This window comes from Toxorhynchites rutilus, chromosome 1, assembly GCF_029784135.1.
Source record: "Toxorhynchites rutilus septentrionalis strain SRP chromosome 1, ASM2978413v1, whole genome shotgun sequence".
Taxonomy (NCBI): Eukaryota; Metazoa; Arthropoda; class Insecta; order Diptera; family Culicidae; genus Toxorhynchites; species Toxorhynchites rutilus.
This window is the reverse complement of record NC_073744.1, coordinates 152159963-152178933: the sequence shown is the minus strand read 5'-3', so window position 1 is coordinate 152178933 and position 18971 is coordinate 152159963. Positions and strand designations below refer to the sequence as shown.

At 39.7% G+C, this 18971-nt stretch overlaps 1 protein-coding gene across 1 annotated transcript; it reads left to right on the top strand.

Moving 5' to 3' along the window:
• Window positions 1-5368: 5368 nt before the first annotated feature.
• Window positions 5369-16854, top strand: LOC129761522 (uncharacterized). Its single transcript, XM_055759247.1, has 7 exons — window positions 5369-5530; window positions 5591-5839; window positions 5958-6023; window positions 6098-6172; window positions 6280-6339; window positions 16479-16598; window positions 16653-16854. The coding sequence occupies exons 1-7, from the start codon at window positions 5369-5371 to the stop codon at window positions 16842-16844; spliced, it is 924 nt and encodes a 307-aa protein (XP_055615222.1). The 3' UTR covers window positions 16845-16854.
• Window positions 16855-18971: the final 2117 nt, after the last annotated feature.

The following is an 18971-nucleotide window of genomic DNA, read 5'->3' as shown; positions in this document are numbered from 1 at the left end:
TTGAACTAATCGATTTTTCAAAAAAAAAAAGCTCTTGAACTTTTTCACAAAAACGAATACGCACTATCATCTACTATAGAATGAAGGTTTCCTTGACAGTGTAGCTTCGAACTTTCCAGTTATTTTAGGTAAGTTAATCGTCATCTCCAAAACCGAAAAAAATTGATCAAAACATCTCAGACTCTTTTTACCTCATAACCTTTTGTCACTTTCATGAAATGTATCCTGTTTATATGTGTGAGCTGCTGATGTAATAATGTATCAAACGACTACGCTGTTGTCGAAATTTTATGCTCGTTCGCTTCAAAATGGCCAATGCGCACTTTTGCCCCGTGTGCACCTTTGCCCCGCACTACTCTAAATCTGGCGATTAACGTGGATGTTGCAATAATAACAGATACATATACTGACATGAAAGCCCATTCCAATTTTTCATCCTGTGCAAAACTTTAAGAGAAAAAAAATTATAGGAGGTTATGTTTAAGACACGACCGCATTGTTGACGTAGATCTACGCTGTGATTTAATTCAAGTCGCTTGTTTATAACTGCGGATACTATTTTATAATACTACGAAAATTTTAAAATAACCATTCTACCGGTTTGATCGCCCTGAAATGTTTTTTTTTAATGTAGAATCATTTGACGATAATTGTTTGATGATTCATTCTTGTGCTCGCAGAACAATACTTTGTTCGAGATAAGCGCAGCTGTCATCCTTAGTGGAGAAAGTTTTGCTACTGGCATGCGAAACCAAATCACATACAAAATTCCGGAACGACATTTACTTTCTTGGTGACTGAATAAACGAAATAAACTCTATCTGTTAATCTCAATAACCTCGAAAAGAGTAGCACTGCTTCATTATGATCAAGATTGGCGAAAATGCAATCCTAGTTGAAAGCAGTTTTGCGACTGGCACGCGAGCCCAAATAAATTAATAACTTAATATAACTTATTGTAAATCTTGGTATTCCCCAAATCATTTTCTGGAGCACAACATTAACACCTGCTTCACCATAGCGTCAGTTCAATGCTTTGATGACAGAAAACAATGTTAACTGCTTGGAAAAAGGTTGAATATTTGCCTCAGCAGAGATTCATTACTAATACCCTAGCGTAAATATTTCCCTCCCGCTATCTCCCCTCCTTGTTTATATTTTTCATTACGACTGCATAATTTGCAACACAAACCAGGCGATTGTTGCATCGTTACAGGGCCAAAGCACACGGGAGCAGACACAAATGGGGTTTGAGCGTAGTGAAGATGCATTATGTCTACGTACGGATTATGAAGCACGCACGCACACAAATATCCATATATCTGTGGATTAAAACAACTAAATATACACACACTAATCTCCGTTTTGGGCTCTTCTCAACGGAAGCCCTTTCTGTTAATATTGCCAGTCTAGATTAGCTTAGCTGTCATCCTTTGTGGAGAGAGTTTTCCAACCGTCATGCGAAACCAAATCACTGAAAAAATTCCAGAACATTCATTTTCTTGGTAAGTTGACGATAGCCTTGATAGCTTGATGATTACCCACACAATTATGTAGCTCAGAACTTTAATGCAATGGAGTCAGTTTGATGCAATGATTTCAATGCCGCAAAACGCAAAACGCAAAACAAGGAAGAACAACCGATATTCTTTGTTTTGAATACAAAACGATACAGAAAGTTTGCCTTCCTTCCTTGCTTGACACTTTAAACTTCTTCAGTTCATTCGTTTGTAACCTTCAAAAAGGCTCTTGGAAAACTTTACTTTATCCATCATATTACTCCTCCACCCCCATTGCCTTGAGAAAGGCATTCGATCTCTCACCGTCTAGCTTGCCCAGCAATGATGTTGTTCAGTCGATTTCCTCACGAAGAATGAAAGCTTGCCTCAGCGAGATCCACAGTTTATACTCGAGGCAAATATTCCCCATTCTTCTTCTTCTTTTCCTTTGTTCACGGAGACTTTACATCTTACGATTTCCCCTTCGTTGCTCGTCGACAAGTTGCTCGTTATTGACAGCTCTGTTCGGGAAAGCACACAAACAGACAGAACAAATGTATGAGGAAATAGGAATGCTTCCATTTTTTATCAAGGGGGTCTTCGTAGCCACTTGGTTACGCGTTCGCTTACTAAGCGATCGATCGTGAGTTCAAACTCAGGGCCCTCAATTGACCATCTTTGTGTTGTTATAGAATAACTACGTCCACGCAACCATCATCAGCGATGGAAATCGATCCACGGTCGAAATAAGATCGATTCATCCATACAACTGCTCTGCTCTGCAAGACACATCGGGCTGCTGTTCTATTAATAACCTAACAATGATCAATATCAACTGTCTCCGCTGTCCGGTCTGCTGAACAATGGAAGAACAGATAGAATACCCTTACGCCTAAATGACTACTACAGTGTAATTTACCATAATGTAATGGAACAGAAAACCTAACGCCTAAATGGCTACTACTTCTACTGTGTAATTTACAATTTATAGAAACATAAACATATGTACATGTACACGATAAAAACCAGGCTCTGTTACAGATAAAATGCTAATGAGCCTGATAAATAAATAAATGGGATAAAAAAAATAAATTTCATCAATTTAAACCATATACAGACTATGGGATTGTAATGTATAGCATATCAAACAAATCTTAGGGAATTTCCGGTTCGTTTGCTATGTAAATCGCCAAAATATGTTCGCGGCAAAAATAGTTATGAACGTTAACTTTATTTTGTTTTTGTTAATTTTGTTATGTTTTCTGATTTGGCATTATTAATGTAAGACGTAGTTCTACGTCAAAAAAGATAAAATGTTGTGTGTAAATGATGATTGGAACAATTCCGATAACATTTTATTGTACACAGTTCCCTGCTACTCATAACTAAATAGAAATAATGAATTCTCGGTTGAATGTTGAATGAATGGATGAATTCTCTGTTTGGTCTATTAATAGGAGTCTTGTGGTTCCATATGACGAGAACGTAATTACAACATAGGCTTCTTGGCAGCATGATTTCGGTCTAGTAGGAAGTCAAAGACGTTTTCTATTACAATTTTGCCGCCAAATTTTCTTCGCTTATATCAATTTCATAAAACGTCATTCCAAAATATAATTCCGTAGAAGTCTTTCGAGCACATTTCACATTATTTTTTCTTGAAAGATAAAACTATCTGAGCAAAAACTTAACTTGTGCGCTTTTATTCATACCGGTCGTTATAGGGATATAGAAATGAAGACAAATTAGTATCGTTCAGCACCAATCAAATAATCAATTGTGTCTTTGAGTCCCCATCGCATAGTATTGCAACTATAAAAATAAAATTTGAAAGCAAACGCTAGTTCACAACACGTGAAAAAGCCTACGTTTCCAAATCACGCAATCGAAAAATCGTGTGCCAATCACCCAAATGGAACCCACTACTGACACGCTGATAAACAATTGAACACCCATTAAAACACATTGAACTTGTAGTTATCACAAAACCAATGCAGTCTGTGCTGATCGACAGCGCACCATTCACGTGGAACGGCATTGGCCGGTACGAACTTTGACGCGCGCCCGATACTTCATAAAACCTACCGAATGAATGACATCGGATCACTTCACGCATCGCTGCTAATCGTCGACTTCGAAATGTACTTACTGAGACCGATTGACAGGTGAGGGGGATGTGGTGAAACAGATTCGCGAATGATATACAAATCAATTATGGTTATTTTTTCGCTTTTTGACGGTAACGATCCCTGCACTGACCACCAGGGGGAGTCTCCCCAAGTCATGCAATTGCCGGGAATTGAGGACAGTTGTTGAGCTAATCATTGCACGCAAGCTGCGGGAGCTGTCAAATTGTATGGTTTGAAGGGCTTAAATGAAAGCAGCTAAATCGGTGCGTGCACGGTATAGAGTGTGGGAGATGGTGTCAAGTTAGTGATAAAATGTATACACAGACGGAGAATTACTTTGTGTGGCGTAACACCAAAGGGTCACCTACGGGTGTAGTTATGCGAGAGTGTTCACAGTTCAGGTCATGGTTAGCGGGTCGTGTGAATGACTTCGGGGCGGCGAGCGGCGGCGGCGAACAAAACAGAACATGCAGTCGGTTTCATATGAGCAACTAATTGTTGCTGGAGGAAGAACGGTAAGGTTTAGGTCAATGTTACGCCGATAGGAAATTGATCGGTTTAATTTTGTACTAACAAACCTAGCTGTTAATTCGCAACAATATAACCCTTTTTTTTTAAGCAATCAAAATGAGTACGAAACATTCTAATAGGCTGAAGAGGTTCATTACCCGTGACCAATCGATAATTCATTCATAATTTGCATAACACACGCATTGGGTACCATCGGAAGTCAGCTTTTGGTTACTGATTTCAGTGCACTCTTTTAATGCCAACAGTACACAAGTTTCAACTTGCCGAATGGTCAATTTTCAATCAAGCATAACGCAGAGAACTGAGCTAACTCGTGGGTACGTTCAGCCCCATTGAATATGGTAGTTGACATATTCTTTGGAACCGATGGCACATTCATTGAGGGGACATTTCGACACTTCCTGCCCATTAAACCCTCCCGCCGATTGCGATTATTGCGATTGTTCGTCTATATAAATTCTATGCCACGGTGCGTTAACTTCCCAGAGTTCTTGAATACCTTCGTGAGAAAGTAGTCAAAATGAAAAATCTGTGGATAATCGTTCTGTTTGTGTTCGGTACTAGCTTCAACTCGGTTCGACCGTATCCATCACCTGTGATAACTCAAGTGCCTTCCCCGAAAGTGTACCCCGTGACCAGAAGGATCGCCCCCGAAAACTCCACCACCACGATGCAATCGATCGAGAGTGATCTCAAACGCGTTGCGATGCTCGGTATCCTGTTTGGGTCTGTTCAGGGTGAGGCTGAGATGGAGAAAAAACTTAAACGACAACTGATGGATTTGAGCAGGACGTATAATGTGTCCAAGCCGGAGGTGAAGGCTCGCAAAGTGGCGGCCATCGAGCGGACTATGGAACGAGATAAGGTCGCCATTGGGATACTGAACGGAGCGTTGGATTTGGCCACGAAGACGATGACCTATCAGCAGTACCAGCGCGAGATGAAAAAGCTGTCGGAAGTAAGTGTGGCAGGTGATATTTTTTTCCCAAAAAAATCAATTTTTGCTCTTTCGGAAAGTGATTTTATCACAGAATATTAATAATGCATTCTTCTGACATTTCTCGACACAACCTTCAGCGTGAACGGCACTCGCCTGGAGTTCGGTTGGCTCCACTAAGAGTGGCTAATCCCAGCGTGGTGAATGGAACCAATCAAACGGATTACGAGCTGCGTCACATCAAGCGCGAAGTAAATCGACACATTAACCGAATGCGCAAGACACTCTCGGCAAAGGTCAAAGAAACCGTCGCATATTTGGACAGTCACGACACTCTGGCTAACGTGGACCAAATCGATGCGGCCGCGCTCAAGAAGCTGGCCCAAAATCGACTGCCGGATTATAATCTATATGTGCACCAGGGGGAACTGGTGGTAGGCTCTTCATTTCCAAACTTCTTCCACATGTCATAAACATGCAGGAAATTATTACAGAATAACTTCAACACCCTTTTTCGGAGGCGACAGGACAGCGATGGAGGCGACGGGGCGATGAAAAGCGGCCGTCAAAATGATATTTCCGTTAGTTTGGGTGACGACGAAGAAGACGAATCTGAATCGGACGACGGAGAGGCGCCGGGCGGCCTTGTTGGGTTGATCGCCAATCTGAGCGGGGGTGAGGAGGGATCGGATATAGGCGCACTGGTCGGTGCACTATCCGCTGCGATAACCAATATTTTCGGGGTAAGTTGGTCGGTTGCTTGCATTGAGAACCTGTTTTTTCCGCTTAAAGTTCATTAGAATACCTCGATGATGCTGCTGATTGGATGTAGCATTTCTTAACTATCCGCTTGATTTACAGCCAAACGGTTTGGATGTCCCCGGACTGCTGGGCACTGGAACCAGTTTGCTGGCCGGTTTGCTAGGGGTTAGTATTTGCATTCCTAATCAAGTGAATTTTTTGACAATTAGGAGTATCTTCGTTTTCAACGTCTATTTTAGGGTGATGAAAACTTTGGCAAGGTACTAGGAAACTACGTAGGTATTGCGGTCGAAGGCTTCTCAGGCGGAGGCGCTGTAAGATTCCCTTCCATGATGTATACTTCCCAAATTATAGTCTAGTTCTGCACAGAAGTTTAACAAAGTTAATTTCATTATCTACAATGTTCTCATATGCATTTCAGGACATGAATGGAGCCTTTTTCGGAAACTTTTTGGGAGCCGTTATTGCTGCATTGAGCTCGGTGAGTAACGATTGCATCTTTACGCACGTTATTAGTTCACTACAGTATCAATGATAATTATTATCTGATTCGCTGAACAGCGTTCGTTGTGTTGAACGGCTATCGCAAAATGAAGATATCAGTATTTAACACTAAACTTACCACGACTGGATCAATTGACCCGTTTATAAATTTTTGTCAGAATTAAATAAAGTTATCATATCGGCATTTTCCTTTACTATTTTTCTTAAAAATTCATCGAGTGTATTTTTCAATATGCACTCATTCCCAATTTTAATAAATTCTTCGATATACATATTAATTATAAAAACCATTTTAACACTCCTATACTCGCGCATTTCTCTGTGAGACCGGGAAATCAATAATCCGTTCATTTATCAGAAAATATCAACTCAACGACTTTGCGATTCTCTCTAGCTTCGTTATTCGTCGTTTGCAATCGTTTAGCATATCGCATGTGTTGGTACGAAGGAGACGTGTGTCATTTTTTTAACACTCTCGGTCTGAGACTCCGACGCGAGTATAGCAGTAACTTTTTTGGACAAGCGACCTTCTTCCTATTTTATAATATTGTTCAATGAAATGTATAAATTAATGTTAGTGGCGTAGAATGCTGACCCGGCAAACTTCGTCCCGCCCAAAATTTGTTTTTTTGTTATCAATACCTTCAAACATTCACGTTTTCTTACTAAGCGCAGGTTCATGAGTCCAATAGCAGAACTGTTCAATGATTGATCTTCTAATCGACCCCGCTGAATTTACCTTTTACTATAAAATTCCTAGCACTTCTACCAAAATTCATCATTATAATATCAGATTATTTTCAGACACAATTCTCGTTCAAGATTTTTCAACCACTTGCAAATAACATGTTTCTCCGTTGCATGGAATAAATGTTTGATACAGAAAATATGATAGAATAAAGACAGACCCCTTCCCTCTTCGCCCTTAGAGATTAGAGAGAAGTGTCTATTCACCACAGAAACGTTTCGTGCTCCCTTAAATCTTCACATGCCAAGTTTGGCTCCATTTGCTTGATTAGTTTTCGAGTTATACAGAAATTTGTGTTTCATTAGTATGGAAGCCCCCCCCCCTTAGAGAGGAGTGTGGAGTGTCTAACCATCATAGAAAAATTTATTGTACCCTAAAACCTCCATATGCCTAATTTGGTTTCATTTGCTTTTTTTTTTCTCTCTATTATAGAGACTTTCAACACATTTCGGCTGATTCGTCACTTTTACTGGAAGACTGTCGGGAGTGAGAATTGAACTCGTAATATCTGCGTGAGAGGTATGGATGTTACCATTACGCCAGATCGCCTCCATTTGCTTAATTAATTCTCGAGTGATGCAGAAATTTGTGTTTCATTTGTATGGATAGAGGAACAGAATGCGAAGTCGGAAATTTTAAGGTATTTTTGACATGCTGTAATTTCGTGAAAAATAAACGCATATCGATGGGATGCACATCATTTTGAAGCTACAACTTTCAGGTATTAGAATATTTTACGTACATTTTTTTATCTTGGTGTGTGTAGGTATGATGGGCAACAGTATCGGGAAGAAATGAAAAATGGATTTTGACGTGGGACTACGTCTAACCGGAATATATGGAGGGTAAAATGAAAACCTAAACACAGAACATGCAGGAAAAAATTAAAGATTTCGAATGCTTATAGCTCGAACATTTCGTACTGGATAGGAGAGATGTTTGCATCACTTGATAGGGAATATTTCTACGCATCTATCGCAACTAACATAATGTTGTTTTTCATTAGATAAACAATTGAATAACTGTAAAATATTATCTAAACGCCCTAACTGCATCGTTTTGATTGGCCCGATTTACGGTTTCCCTAACACAGCCATCAAAACCAAGCAGCCTTGGGGAAATCGGCATTGCAAATACATGAAAGTAGGGGGACTTTTGTTCTCATCGAAAAATGTTCCCTAATACTTATGACAGACATACAGCTGTACTGGCGTTGTACTTCGAAAATTGTATGTCTGTCACCATATACAGCGCTAGAACCATGCAAGCAACTCGGTACAATCGCTGTACCTGTACCGACCTGTTTTACCGCTGTACATGGCTACAGTTGTACTGTGCGCAGCGCCATAGACGGTTAGTGGTGGGTAGCATGAACAAGCAGAATCAAATCACTTGATAAACGTTCTTTTCATTGACTTTCTTTTTAGTTAATAACTCAGATTGGAAACTTTTTTGTTGTGTTTGATAGTTTAGACACTAAATAAAAACCTTTTTCATTGAAATATGTGGTGGAAATTGGAAAAATATCTGATTGTCAGTTTGACATACGGTACAATGTACAACCAAAGTATGTCTGTCATGGTACGATGGTACCTGTACAACGCTGTACACGTACAACGCAAGTACAGCTGTATGTCTGTCCCTGGTATAACACAGACTTTAAAACCAAGCAGCGAAATCGGCATTGCAAACACACGAAAGAGCCTAGAGGCGAGTGAACTGAAAAGTTTAAACCCACTTAAAGCCAAAAAGAAGAAGAAGAACACACGAAAGTAGGGGGAGCTTTTGTTCCCACCGAAATGTGTTCCCTAATAGAGATTTCTAAACCAAGGTGCCTGGAGAAATCGGTATTTCAAATTCATGCAAGTCGGGGGTATTTTTGTTCCGACTGGAATGTGTTTCCCTAACACAGACTTCAAATCCATGGAGCGTGGGGAAATCGGCATTGCGAATTCATACAAATCGGGGGTATTTTTTTCCGATTGAAATGTGTTTCCCTAACACAGACTTCAAAACCGAGGTTTCTGGGGAAATCGGCTCTGCAAATAAATGCAAACTGCGAGTACTTTTGTCCTCGCTTGCCTTTGTGCAGAGTGGAATATGTCTGTCCTAACATGATCTTCTAAACTTAGGAACCTGGGAAAATCGTGCAGACACTAGAAGCGAATGAACTTCCCAGTTTCAAGCAAATTCGAGATTCGAGAAGTATGTACACTTTTGGGATGTAAACTTCAGAGGGAAATGTAAAATAAAATAATCGTTTGATAATTTTTTTTGTCTTTATTGGAAAGATTTTCAGCCTTAGGCTGGTTCATCAAACGTTTGATAATTCTTCCGTACACATATTTTGTTCTAGTCATCATACCAAACGTAAAAGGTCCGTCATTAAATTTACTTGTAACGAAGAACAATCAATCACAATAAATGAATTGACTTTACACGGCATTTGTTCATTTTTTCACTCACAGAGCAAATATATTGAACTCAATTGAATTTGGAAACTGTTTCATTCAATCAAGAATTTAATCAATACAAACGAATGATTGCTAAGCTAAGGTAGTTCCGCGTCAACCTTGCGGTTATATCATAGATATAACCCACTCATTTTTTTCTTTCTGTTTTCAAGAATATTCTGGACCAACACAATTTTTTGTAATTTTTTGCACATCCAATTAACCTCATCAATCAGCATTCCAAGAACGTTCCGGTAGGACCTTTCCGCATAGAGATATTTAAGTTTGAATGAAAAATTACCCCTTCGTCTTTGATGATGAATAATTCATATTGTTGCCCACTACACATACACACACCAAGATAAAAATATGTACATAAAATACCCTAATACCTGAAAGTTGTAGCTTCAAAATTATGCGCCTCCCATCGACATGCGTTGATTTTTCACGAAGATACAGCATGTCAAAAACCACTCAAAATTTCTGACTTCCCACACTGTTCCTCTAATTTTTTTGTCGAGTGTATATAGATAGATATAGATTAACACCAATGTCCTAGAAAAAAGGTAATGAAGATGGTCGAGTTTCGAGCGACATAGCATGCGCTGCCATAACTATTTCGCAAATAGTGACGTCAGTCGTTGTGTTTATCTTTGATTGCTCACCGCATCCATGTGAAAATGCTATTTTGAGGAAGTAATTTATCAATTAAAAACGTACATTTTTGTAGAGCTCCCGCTGAATATGAGGCTAATGTGATAGCGTGGAGTGAATATTTGTAAAATCACGTCGAAAAAGACGGATAAAAGTGATATTTCCATGTGCCTTTTTCACTCCCCCACGTTCATAGAAACAAACGAAGTTTTATTATATTACTGTTATGAAGTTGATGTTTTGAATGCTTTCAGTGTCGGTGTGTATGTTGTGAGATAATAATCGCCAATTAATCCAAATTTCACCGAACATGTTATTGCTTTCGAAAGCTAAGCATACGACTGTTCTCTGGATATTTTTACCACATGAATAATCGAAATAAGCCACGATATAATTGTCGTCTGTTAAAAAACAATCAGTTGAATGATTCCATGAGAATTTTGGCTCAAATTATCATACAACCGTGAGTACTTTAAACATTGTTTTGTTACTTCCATATACATTCCATATTGAATGCAAATAATTACGACACGATATTTTGCTCGCCAATACAGATACACTTCGCCTACTGCTCCACCTCTATATGTACCTCATTGGATTAACACCAACGTTTCTATTTATATACTAGCTGACCCGGCAAACTTCGTCCCGCCCAAAATTTGTTTTTTGTTATCAATACCTTCAAACATTCATGTTTTCTTACTATGAGCAAGTTCAAGTGCCCAATCACAGAACTGTTTATTGATTGATCTTCTATTCGCCTCCGTTGAATTTACTTTTAACTATAAAATTCCCAGTATTTCTAACAAAACTCATATTATAATGATGAGTTTTGAGTCAGATTATTTTCAGACACAATTCTCATTCAAGATTTTTCAACCACTTGTAACTAACATGTTTCTCCGTTACATGGAATAATTGTTTTATACAGAAAATATGATAGAATAAAGAGAGCCCTAAATCGGACAATTCCTTCCTCGAGTTTTGCTCTTATCAACACATCTGGCGATCCTTTTTTTTTTTGGTATAGATAGAAGAAGATATAGGAGTGCGTTTCATCACATTAAAATCCGTACCGACAACGGCAGACAAATACATGATGTATTCATATCATCAGGCATAGCAACTTCTCTGTACGGACCGGCAGCGCAGACGGAGCGGAGAAATGCTACTGGTGATTGAACCGATGTCGTACCGAAGAGCGACGAACGCACCCATACCACGAACTTCGACGTTTGATTTGTATGTATGGTGCTACTCGCCCGTGTAGTTCGTGCCCGGCACCGGCAAAATATTCTTTTCGAGAATTCCTTCATGCATTTGTCTGAAACGTGCTGTGTATGTCCGGAGCCGTTCCGCTATATATACGCATACACATTTGAAACACACGTAATAATATTTGTCTTGCATGAAACGTGCCGTGTCGGTTACGCTACGTGCCTGATAATATAATATTACCTTAATACGAGCGTAGTTGAGTGGTGTTTATGAGGGCACCGAACAAAGCAATTAAGTGAGAATACTTTCCGTAACCCTCATCGATGAGATGAAAGTGACGTTGTAAGATGCAAACTGTACTTCGCCAAGCTCTATCTATCAGACGCATAGAGTGATGAATGACGTGAAATTACCATATTTTTATTAGCAATCAGAATGTGTCGTTTCACTCGAATGATGTTCGACCGAAATGATGCGTTATCTCAAGGCTGTGGATAATAATATTTTATATACAGTAGAACCCCGATTATCCGCGGAATAGTCGGGCTAGCTCACCGCGAATAATGAAAATCGCGGATAACGCAATAAAGAACTAAAACGGGTTCCACTGTATTGATGTTGTTTTGTTATATGCAGAAACCAGCTGAGAGAGATATTTCCCCAATTCATGCAAATCATAGATCCAATAACCTTTCTCTAAATGCACGTTCAATCAGACGCGTTTTAGATTCTTGGAACACGAGCCTAGTGAAAATAGTTTTAATATTGAAGCGTCAAAAATGGAACATTCCGACAGTTATCTATTTCAACTGAGCTTACATCGAGAATTTTGCGAGAATTATGTTCCCTTGTGTGCTCCCGTGGCCAAGTGGTTAGCGTCATAACTAACATGCCGGGTGTTCGGGTTCGATTCCCGTTCTGGTCGGGAGAATTTTTCGTCAAAGAAATTTCCTCCGACTTGCACTATGATCACGCGTATTCTAGAGCTTGCCACTCAGAATGCATTCAAGGCGTGCTATTTGGCATAGAAATCTCAACTAAGTACTAATAAAAATGACGCAAGTAATACTACGTTGAGACGGCGAAGTTCCTCTAGGAACGTTAGTGCCATTGAAGAAGAAGAAGAAGAAGAAGATGTTCCCTTGTGGTCAGTTATCACAGCGTTGAAATGGAGCTGCGACAAAGAGCATAAAAGCGCATTCAAGCTCGTTAAGCATGATTATTTCGGGATTCTGTTCGGAGTCGAACAAAACTATTTTGTCTCCAGATGTATATACTAAGGCATTGGGCACTGTATTGATTCAAGTAAACAGCGAAGATACATCACTAATAATAAGTTTTGCATGAAAATCATTCACAGCAACTGAGAGAAAATATGCTCAAAATCAGCAAGAGGGGTAGCACGGCAGAGAAAACAGTGGAGTAATTCTCATACTTTTTGTTGGGAATTTTATTATTTTATTATATTTTTCATAAAAATAAGTCCATATGAACTTAGATTTAAGGGACAATGAATTTCTTGCCGAGGAGGAAATTTGTGAATGCACGAAGCGAGACGAAACGATATTCATGCCATGGACACTCAAACGTGGCCGATGAGCTTGGTGAAATTCAAATCCGTAGCGGCGATCTGGATTCTATAGAAGGAATTATAGTGAAAAATGGTTGTGCCGCCATCCCTAAACAGCTTCAAGGATAAACATTGAGGATAGCTCACGCAAAACATCCACTTAAAGCCAAGTTGGAGAACTTTACCCGTTGACAGGTGTAGTGACCTGGAATGGCCTATGACTCAAACTAGTGAGTAAAATAATGTGCAATTTGTTCCGTAATGAACCACCGGAAGGGAAATGTAAAATAGTTTGATCCAAAATGTGTATGGAAACCGTTGCTCTTTGCATGACCGGACCATATAAGAAGCTTGGATGAATATCGGAATATCAGAATGTCGATAATCAAATAATAGATCATCCAATCAGGTGCACCATCGCACGACCTGTTAAATCTATGAAGTTTGAGCATCAGAGTACAGCGTTGTATGCTGTGGGATGCTAATCAAGAAGGCTTACCAAGAACAATGAAGTCTGATAATGATCACCATTTGACGGTGAAAGTTTTTTTTTTATCCCATTTATTTATTTAAGGCTCATTAGCATTTTAGCTGTAACAGAGCCGAATTTTAATCGTGTACATGTCACATGGTTATCTTATCTATAATTAGCACATTACACAGTTGCCATTCGCCAGTATTCCTTCTATACCATTACATATGGTACATTCACACAGTAGCCATTTAGGCGTAAGAGTTATTCTTTCTGTTCTTCCATTATCCAGTTGGACCACCGGACAGCGGAGACAGTTGATTGATCATTGTTGAGTTATTTATAGAACAGTAGCCCGATGTGTCTGGCAGAGCAGAGCAGTTGTATGGATGAATCGATCTTATTTCGACCGTGGATCGATCTCCATCGCTGATGATTGTTGCGTGGACGTAGCTATTCTGTAACAACACAAAGATGGTCAATCAGGGCCCTGAGTTATGAACTCACGATCGATCGCTTACTAAGCGAACGCTCAACCAATGTGGCTACGGAGACCCCCTACGGTGAAAGTTATGCTATACTATTTGCAATTAGGATGAAATTGGGCAATCTCAAAGTAAAGACGACGGTAAATTCAGCACGACGCGTTTGAGTAGAAGAATTAGAAAATAACCTTAAGGAATGTTAGGCGGAATGTTAAACTTTTATTGAACTTCTAATATAGATAATTGAACGAAACAGTTATAATAGAAACCTGTGGCACTTGGTTAAATCACACTTTTGTGATTTTTTTTTGGCCAATCAAAAGTGCTCCATTTTTTTTCTTAATCTGCTGTATCATTAATTCATTTCAATACATGCAGCCAAATTAAAAGCTTCAATACTTGTTAAGTGCTCAATTACAAGTTTGTTTTTTCTATGACATTGGATTTTTTTTCCGAGAGGAAGAAGGATGTGTGAGACAAGACGTGCCGTCTCATATTCCATCATATATTATATGCCGTCTCGAGCTCGATCAATTATCACAACCGCAGCTCTCGTCAGAGAGAGTCGAACAGCCAACAAGGTAAGACGTGCATTCGTGCTCTGGGTGCAATGGGTGCAGCGGCGGAACCAAGTTACACAAGTTTTAAAATTGTTCATTGAAATCAGCCAATTGTTGAAAATTGTTCGTCCGGGATATCTTAGGTAGCCGTGATCCTGATCTTTTGCTTCATCTATACCTGTTCCTCAGAAACGCCGATGTCAACGTTTAATGATGTTTCCTTCGTTGTGTCCCTGTTTCATATCCCTCCTATCCGATCTATAAACTTTTACTTAGTCGCGGCAATACATACACATATTCTTTACAGATACACAGGTCGAAGGTTGTGCAGGCCACTGATCATCCAACAAGAGCCAAAGGTTGTACCGCTCATGATAACTCTACACGAGCTGAAAATTGTACCGCCCAGTGGCCATTCTACCCTGGATTCCTCGAGTCTAGAGAGATGCACCACGATTGATATGAGGTACAGACTAGGGGGGCGTCCCTGATCAATGGTCAGTTGCACCTCAATAGGAAGTATCCCGTGTCAGCCACACATACATAGTACTGGTGACTGCAACGTCCGAATTATGAAAATCTTTGTAATACTAATCTCGAGCCAACCGCGAGTAATCGGTTACATATTACTAACATAGTTGTAAGACAAAAATTGTCAAAATATTGGACTCCCGGCCCCGTCAGGCTAACGCCACATGTGCCTTAACAAAATATATATTTTGTGAAAAAAAATTGTTGAAAAACGATTTCATCTTTTCCGCTGTCCTCTAATAGAAGAGTCGTTTCTTCATGAATTGATGATTGGAAAACACAATCCAAACAACACTAGAGCTTTATGATTGAACAGTTAAACAAAATGACAAATGTATGTAAAGGCAAGTGAACTTGAGGTACTATTCAATCAGGCGAAACACAAATGACGAATGTTAATGACGCTTTTTAATTATTTAATATCAGTTACGTATATTTTGTCCAATACTGTATGTACTGAACTTTGCTCTATATTCGGTTGTGACATTCGCTAGGCTGAGTCGTAGGAATGTCATTTTTTTTCTCATTACATTATGTAATTTGGCTCAAAGATGTCCATGAATACGCAGCTGAACTGCTTTATATAATTTCATGTAAATCTATTAAATCTAAGCTGAGTTATTACAACCCAGCGCGATTGCTCTGTGCTTTATTGTGGCGCTGTCATCATCCGCGTGACACTCGGACAACATCTCTTTTGAAACACCCTCTGACATTTACGACAATTCACGTTTTTCCTCCCTTTATCTGTGCCATATTGTGCGAGTCTAACCGCAGCGTCTATTTCATCCGTCCGTCACATTTTTACGACCGTCGGTACTTCGAACTAACGAAAGTGAAGCAAAAAAAACCCTTCCAGCGTTTGACTGTTTCAATCGAGCCGAGATTAGATTGGGGGTGGCTGGCGGGTTGAAAAGCGCTATGTGCGCAAAAAAATGCATATAATTTACGATTAAATGATGAAACCATAATCGGCAGCATCGTCGTCTCGATGCGTAACAAACGCAGCAGCTTCAAACGCCCAGCAGATCTCCGATACAAAACAGAGAAGCGCTGGCGGCAGAAAAAAAAACAAAACACAAAACAAATAGGTATTAAAGGTTAGAAGAGGGTGGCCAGAGTGGAAACGCGGAGGAAAACTGTGCCGCGCCGGGCAACGCTCCGCTGTTGGCAATAGGGCAATAGTGAAATTAGATACTGCCGTTGCGTTCAGCGGGGGTGGGCTCGAATCGCGAGCCACTCGGGCAGGTGATGAGGAAGCATGAAATTAATTTGACCGAAGGCTTGTTCAACACTTTTTCAGCGAACTGATAAAATTGATTCAGTTGAATGTTCAAACTGTTGCCCAAGCTAGTCACATAACGACAGTTCATTGGCACACTAAGCTGGTGGTTGATGTAATAATGAGTGCACTTTTTTCCACAGGACCCGGAGGATGAAGATCTCCCTTTGAGACCGAAGCTGTTCATCGAAAATTTCTTCGTCGGACTACAGGAAGCCAAACGGAAGGGAGATCCCGACGCGGAGAATGTCCCTGAGCATAAGGTGAAAAGAAATGATTACTGGCCTACCAAAAACTTAAGATTTTACATTACGTAGGGCTCAGACCTGTTCGGCTTCATCGGAAACATTGTGGCTTCAATTGTTGGGGGTGTCACAAGTTTAGTTCTAAACGCTTCCCTCGGATCATCCGGTGGGTCTTCGCAAGGGTCAGCTGATGCATCTGGGGCATCTTCGGCAGGTAGCAGCGGTGATCACTGTCCGCATCCTTGCAAACCGACATCTCATTAGTGTGCCATTCTTTTCTGGATACGAGATCATCTTCATCTTTATGGTCGCTCATAAATACCACATATAGAAGCTAGTTTAGCAAGATGTTCATTTTTGTTCCATAAAAAAAAGTAAAAGTAAAAGTCAAGGCGGCCGATTTCGCTGCTGGATCACAAACAATCTATTTCTCGTATCGTTATCCGAAAGCTTACCTTGCGGTTTCGAGTCGGAACGGTCCTTGGGGTAGAATAACAATAAGTGAGTTGCCAAATCACTAACAAGCGTGCAATCTACGTGAATGGTGCTCACTTTCCAGATCAGATTGTTTTCGTCAGTAAAAAAGAAACTATTAGCCGAGACTGCAAACACTGAGAAAAAAACGCGCAAACTCATCGTCATCTGCGCGATATGCGTGAATGCATTTCTGACAAATCTGCTTTGAAATAATGTTAATGGACGTGTTATAGCACACGCCGGCATGGGCTTAATTTGAACGCTCGCCGCCACTGACATACAGATCTACATTCACGCTGGACGCGATATGAAGAACGGCGGCTTGTAATCGCATCAAGTTTGAGTAGCAGAGCCTTTTTCCTTGTGCATTTGGCTTCTGCACTTCTGTTGCACCATCAGTCCACCACCTCTGGACGCCTTTTGGCATGCGCCTGGCGGTAAATTGCGCAAAGCGTTTGTTAATTTACTAAATGTTACTGTTTCACGAGTGTTTTGATACGAATCTAGAAATTATTTTGATTGCTACAATAACATTGGTCGAATGTAAGGAGCGGCAGAAAAAAGGGAACGCAATCCATCAAACTCAAACGTGATGTCTTAATAGATATATAGTTCGGATAACTAGGTTTCTACATCTACCAGAAGCTTTCACCCCTTCGAACACTAGTTCATACGATTGTGGTGCCTCCACTGGTCAGATTTGGAAACTTTTGACAACTGCGTATTTCTTTTGAATAATTCCATAACTTCAAACTATCACTGTATTCGCGACAAAGAAGGTACGGGTCACCGTCTAGCGGATTTTATGGATGTAAAATGTAAACAAATCGTGTGTTTTTCAACTGTATTTTGAGTGCTTTTTTTTCTCGAATTCTTTTGTAGTTGATAAAGAAACGAATACGTAGTGATAGAGTGTAGCTTAGTAAAACAGTTTCCACTTCAGAAACCGTTTATATATTTCGTTGACACACAAGACAGAATCGAAAAAGAGTACCTTCATTGAGATTAACATGCTCAGAGGTAGTTGTAAATTTTCAAACATTGAATGAAAATCATTTTGAAATGTTGTTTGCACGGTCAGGTTACATAATCCGGATCCGTATATAATCATCACTAAAAGAACTCCCGAATCTTTCCACCAGATCCTTTGAAAAGTGGACCTCAAAAATTGGATGAATTGCCCTAACAATAAAGAAATTGCATTTGTTAGTGTTACAGAAAAATATGATCATAACGCTGAACCCAACTGTCGCTCGATTTGTGTAGTCGTTCCTGATTATAAACTAAGATATTGGCCAAGAATATTGTAACGTTTCATTGAGAGCGGATGAAATTTGGTATCTCGAATAGCTTCAACGGCTCAGGACGGAGATTGAGCCGTTATAACCAACCGTGCCTGAAATCTTCATATCAGCGCGTAGCATTTCCTTCCACCAAGTATTTTAAAAATACCCTCGAAGACCAATCGACTTTCTCCAGAAGCGAAATTAAAAATTATACGACCGTTGCGTTTTCTCCCAATAATAACTCCTGAAAAAACGCGAAAAAAATCATTATCAGACACTGTTTTCGTTCACTTCGTTACCACTTGTACAAAACTCGTTACACTTTTACTTAGAATATTAATTTGATACTGATAATTTGATTTTCATTAATAATTTTGTCCCTGTGTGTTTATTTTTCCCGCCGCAGAGAAAGCGTCATTTTCTACAGCAATAAAAAGATGTTTCCAATTTTGCTAATATATATATTTTAACCTAATTAGCTTTGCAAAACATCATTCTTTCATTTAACGCTTACCATTATCAAAATTAAGTTCATCACTTTTGTGAAACTACTTGTTAAAATCCACCACGTTTTGCTTGGCGTTTTGTTTACCTTTGCTTCATATAAACCGGCTGTCAAATTTTTAAT